The sequence below is a fragment of the Octopus bimaculoides genome, chromosome 25 (assembly GCF_001194135.2).
Source record: "Octopus bimaculoides isolate UCB-OBI-ISO-001 chromosome 25, ASM119413v2, whole genome shotgun sequence".
NCBI classification, from domain to species: domain Eukaryota; kingdom Metazoa; phylum Mollusca; class Cephalopoda; order Octopoda; family Octopodidae; genus Octopus; species Octopus bimaculoides.
Genome location: NC_069005.1, coordinates 31,732,542 through 31,738,313, shown reverse-complemented (window position 1 = coordinate 31,738,313; position 5,772 = coordinate 31,732,542). Strand labels below are relative to the sequence as shown.

Below are 5,772 nucleotides of genomic sequence, written 5' to 3'. Positions count from 1 at the left end.
GTATATGTTTGTCCCCCCAACATCGCTTGACAGCTGATGCCGGTGTGTTCATGTCCCCGTAACTTAGCAGTTCGGCTAAAGAGACCGATAGAATAAGTACTAGGCTTACAAAGAATATGTCCTGGGGTCGATTAGCTCGATTAAAAGGCGGTGCTCCAGCATGGCCACAGTCAAATGACTGAAACAAGTAAAAGAGTAAAGAAATTAAGCCTTTTGTTACCATATTTCTGCCTTTGTTGCAATTAATTTGGAAAATAGGAAAAACTTTGATAAAATAACTCGGTCCATTATTAAGCAGGTGTTTGGAACATAAATTAACACGAGATGGAATGTTTTAATTAAGTTTTGACAGAAGGTTTTAATTTAGATAATTTCAAAACCAGAAGTTTGCATCACAGAACCACAGAACCGGAGGGTGGTCTCAGACAGTTTGATATCAAAAGAGTTAAATATTTAAATTAAAACCTTTCAACGTGATTTGGAAGAAATTATAAAACCTGGCAATTTGCTGCAACAGTTTAAATAACAGAGATTAACTGTTCGTTAACCATTTTAATACCAACACCACCCACCCACCGAGACTGTCTCTAGGTGTATGTATGATTATAAGTCTCTCATTTTACACTATTTAACCCAGTTTTTAATTCATTGTCTTGGTCTCAATTGTTTTTGAAAATCATGAACAATGCACACTGAACTGAAATCTTACAGAGATTAACTTCGTCTTTCATTCTTTCAGGATCAATGAAACAAAGAATCAATCCAAGACAGAATATTGGTGGAAAGGTGAGAACTATCAGACCAGAAACGGCTATGCGACAGGAAAGAGTATTCACCCTAAATCACACCTATTTTTGATAAGGTAATCTGAATACTAAAGGGCTAAAATGGCAATGCAAATCTCATTCTTCTTCTATACACAGATATCTGAAATACTTACCGATTCACATGAGTTTTAGGTTTCAAGTTTTCATTGAACTCCTTGAGTTGTTTATCGAAAACCTAAAAAAAAAAATAAAAAATTCAAAGAATTAACACCAGTAAATAATATTAAAATAAATAAGTTTTACATTATTTGAATGTGAAGGATAAAAATTTCATCCTCTCAAAAGACAAAAACAAAAGCAAAACGGATATTAGAATGACTAAGCTACCAAAGAAGATATACTGGTGTCTGTCTTGACAGTAATAGGTATGCAGGTTCAAATCTCACCTGTGGACCTGTTGCTATTTTTATGACTAAAATCATCTAATAGCATTTACATTACACATATACACACAAATATAAATCTCCATTTAGCATCCTACCTGTTTTATGTTTAAACTGGCCAGATTTGATCTCTCACACCTAACCTACAATGCCATTCCAAAAATAAACAATCGCATCATTGAAATCTCGGAGCTTTGAGATAATCCATGATTATTTTAAAGCAATGTGAATAAATAAGCATCACATTTGGCAAGATAATCTGAATGCTAAAGGATTAAAACAGTCTTAGCAGTTAGATCTCACTTTGCAGCCTTACCCCACTCAAATGTGTTTTTGGCTCACCCAAACTTCTTGGTTTACTCTCTGCTACCAACTCACTAAAACTATTTTTTTTTTAGTTATATTTTTCTACATAGTTTTGTGTTGATTTCACTGTTTGTGCTGTAGCATCCAACAATAATGTCTTGAGAAGAAAAAAAAAAGACACTCCTCACCCACCAAATCTTTATATTCCACTAGGAAAAAATAGAAAAAAATTCTTTTCTTTTTCTCCCTCATCTTTTTGCAGTGAGAAGGTAAAAAACTATTTAAGTATCCAATTCTACATTCGACCGTCTTGGCTAGCTTTTCTGACCTTTCTGGCAGTTACTATGGCAACTAAAGTTTTAAAAAGAAATTTTTGAAGAGAATCGCAAAAACAGACATTATCCACAGAAATATGGCACAAGCGAATACAAAAGCAGCAGTCTTCAACAACAACAACAACAAATGTTTCTAATTTAACCCTTTTTAGTACCAACTTGCCTGAAACCATTCCTGGTTCTAAGGATACAAACTTCCTGTTATAAAGTGATCTAAATTAAAACCTTCTATCAACATTTCTTGCTAATTGGTAGAATTATGGAACTTTGGGGCTATAGATAGATACTTCCATATGCAGTCATTAGAGAATTAGATAGGAATGCCTTGTGGCATTTGTTACAATTCTATTTGTTATGAGTTCAGATCCAGCCTCTCACACCTACTTTACAATGTCATTCTAAAAATAAATAAACTCATCAAAATTTCAAAGTTATGAGATAATGCCTGATTAATTCAAAACAATGTGAATAAATAAGGATTACATTTGACAGAGTGAAGGATTAAAAGGGAGCTATTCGTGGTAATGTCTTGATAGAAGTGTAAGAAAATGGGATGAAATGCCTGATAGTATTTGTTCTGGCTCTTTGCATCCTGAGTTCAAATACTCCCGTGGCCTACATGGGTGGTAGACTTAACTTGTCAACAGAATCAACACCACCTGGCCCATCAAGTGCCTTTAGCAAACCCCACTGTGTCTGCAAGTATTTGGGCCTAGTCACCAGTTTGAGGATCCCTTCTTCCCTCTCTCCCAAAAGAGGTGCCAAAAGGGTCATAGACACTGCCTAAAAGATTAAAAAGAAAATGAAGAGGAGGATAGTATCAATAGAAACAAGGAGGATACCACCAGTGAGAAAAATGAGATGAGAAGGCATTCAGCAGATAGTGACCTTTGACCTTCATCCCATTTCAAGTAAATTTCGTTTTCATTTGTCAAAATCTTCACAAAGAGTAATCATCCCTCACCAGAAATAAAGTACTCAAAGGCCATATGATGTGACCCAGATTCTCTGGGATGGGTAGCAGGGTAAGAGACTAGTGTCCTTCCCAACAAAAGGTTCGTTTTCTATCTATTTTGTTTCATGCTATGAAACCAAAACCAAGCATCATGCACTTCTCAAGGACAAATAAACAAGAAAGCCTCTATGTAGTCACTTTGCCCTGCTAGAAATAGCAGCCAAATCTTCCCCGAGTCACACTATATTAACATAGTTTAACTAAGAGGTTTTAATTCTATTTTTGTCAAGGGCTTTGCTTATATAATTTTTTTTTATACTAGTGTAAACCAGAGAATTGCTCATACTCCAAAGTTCCAGAAGGATGTAGTTTGGTAACCCTTAATTCATTATTGTGCTTTTTTTTCATAGTACCTATTTCAGTGACATAACAGATAAAATGTTTAATCTATCCATTCAGAGCTGTATTGATACCTATTAATGGAGAGAGAGAGAGAGAGAGTTCTTAGGATGGCACTGTAAGATAGATTGGAAAGGCTGGATCTGGTCACTTTGAACATAAAACAAGGAGAATAGTTTGGCTGGACATGACCAGTTTAAATGTTAAATGTGCAGGCAATTATCATTCAAGGCTTTCTTCTCAACCCACTTCTATTCATTACAGTTCTCTAGCCTTAGTAGATGAGTTTATGACCAGGTATCTGTGGCAACTCTCATTTGCTAATCATTTTGTACTCGTAACAGGATCTGTGAAAGATTTAGAGAAGAAATTCCAAATGTTCCAACAAAATCTAGAATTGGGAGAGATCAAGATAAGCAGGGAAGAAGACAACCTTGCTGTTATCAGGTAAATGGATGGGTGCAATATGTAGAAAAGGGGCAGGAACTTTAGACAATGTACCCTTAGTAATTATGGGTACACAAGGGTAGCGGGATCACAGGTAGACTAGTGGAGAAAGATCTTTTATATATGAAGTGGTTAGTGTATCATTCTCATCAACATTTTAATGTCCACATCGCCAAGCTTCAAATGAGTTGGATGGAATTTGTTGAGGCAAGTTTTCTGTGGCTGGACAGAAAACTTTAACTCTTTAGCATTTAAACAGGCCATTTCCAGCCCAAATAATCTTCCTGTTTTATGTTCAAACTGACCCAATCTGGCTTCTCACACTTACTCTACAATGTCATTCTCAAAATAAACAACCACATGATCAAAATGTCAAAGCCACAAAATAAGGCATGATTAATTTAAAACAATGGGAATAAATGGGGATTACATTTGACAGAGTAATTTAAATGCTAAAAAGGTTAAAAAAAAGGAAGTTTGGATCTTAGAATCAGGGATGATCACAAGCAGTTTGGTATCAACATGCTGGTTTTCTTCCTGAATCATTTACTTTGCAGTTTACACACACTTGGTTGTATCAGTGAGGATAAGCTTCACTGAGTAGTTGTTCTAGGACAGAGGATAGCCTAAGGAGTGCTGGCGTACCAATCATGTTTGTTGTATAACATTTAGTTCTGATTCTCTCATTACATTTGGATATAATTTGTAGACATGTAGACTTCAGTTCTCAATCTTAATAAAAGACATATATATTTGTGTAAAATCAACTTTCAGTAAGACAGCACCAAAGAGCTTGGCATAATTTGACCTCAAAATGATAGCTTGTTAACCTCTTCATTACCCTGCTTCTCTGATAAAAACAGGAAGTTCATATCAGAGAACCAGGAGTAGATACAGGCAGGCTTGTATCAAAAGATTTAATCCTTTTGTTTCGATGTTTCTGTAGAAAGACACTGCATTTATTTCAATCAATTTTGAAAACAACGAAAATTTAGTGCTCAATAACACAACACACACCGAGTCCAAGAATTTAACCTATGACCTTGTGAACACGAAACCAACACCCTAACCACTAAGCCACATGACCTAACATAGACGTAAAACAAATTTTCACCTAATTGAGATTTAGACATCTTAAAGACCTAACAGAACACCACCCACAGCATACAACCTATTTTGAGCCTATGAAGGAACCTCCAAATAGTTGGTTGAACTGCTAGAAGTAACAGTCAAATCTCCCTAAAATTATACTATCAACTGATAGAATACAGAGGATAATATAATACAATATACAAAAAGGGGGGACGTTCAAGACCGGAACGTCTTTGATCATAGATCTGCTTGATGTGGGGCTGACATGGAGTGAATAACAAACAACAGTAAGATGAACCAAAACATCTTGTCGTATAACTCAGCATAGCACCAACAAAAAGTATACATTTTATCTGTACTCAGGCCATTAAGGGATCCTCTTCATGGTCGTCTGAGCTGCTAAAAATAACAACCAAATTCTCTCAAAATTACACTCTACAGACATTTAACCGGATGGACACGAGACAAGGCAGTACTAGATATATTATTAAAAATAGATGAGTTGGTCGTGGTTGGAACACCTCTGATCATAACTTGACTTTGGTTCAAACAACAATTTATTTATCCGCCCCAATGCAAGAATTGTTTGGTTCTACATTTACAGTGGTTACCCCCAACAAATTATTTCACACACACACGGTGAATGTCTCCTTAGAACTGAAGAATCCTTAGAACCTTAGATGCAGTACTTTAAGAGTGTGGCTTTATGATGATAGGGGGAATCGGTACGTCCGTCCTTAAGTCGTAACATATTCTCAGAAGACGAAGTATTTCCCCCAAAGAACTTGGTGAAATGATGCCGTGGAAGTAGAATCGAACGAAAACAACGATTACACAAATAATGGATTTGAACTCTGTGACCCACGAAGCAGGTACTGATATACCTTATCTCGGCAGAGTTTATTTGTACTCTATCTGTGCATCCGATTGAAACCTCAACTAAGGAACGTACGTATGATAATGAAAACACACACACACACACATATATATACATATATATATATGTGAGTATATATATATATATATAT

The 5,772-nt window shown here is 35.8% G+C and overlaps 1 protein-coding gene across 1 annotated transcript in view; it reads right to left on the bottom strand.

The window, feature by feature from the left end:
• The window catches only part of LOC106876767 (SUZ domain-containing protein 1), a 12,622-nt gene that overhangs the window by 4,042 nt on the left and 2,808 nt on the right, over positions 1-5,772 (bottom strand). Inside the window, exon 2 of the mRNA XM_014925456.2 lies at positions 941-1,002. Within this exon, the coding sequence (XP_014780942.1) occupies positions 941-1,002 (62 nt within the window). The remainder of the gene's footprint in view (positions 1-940; positions 1,003-5,772) is intronic.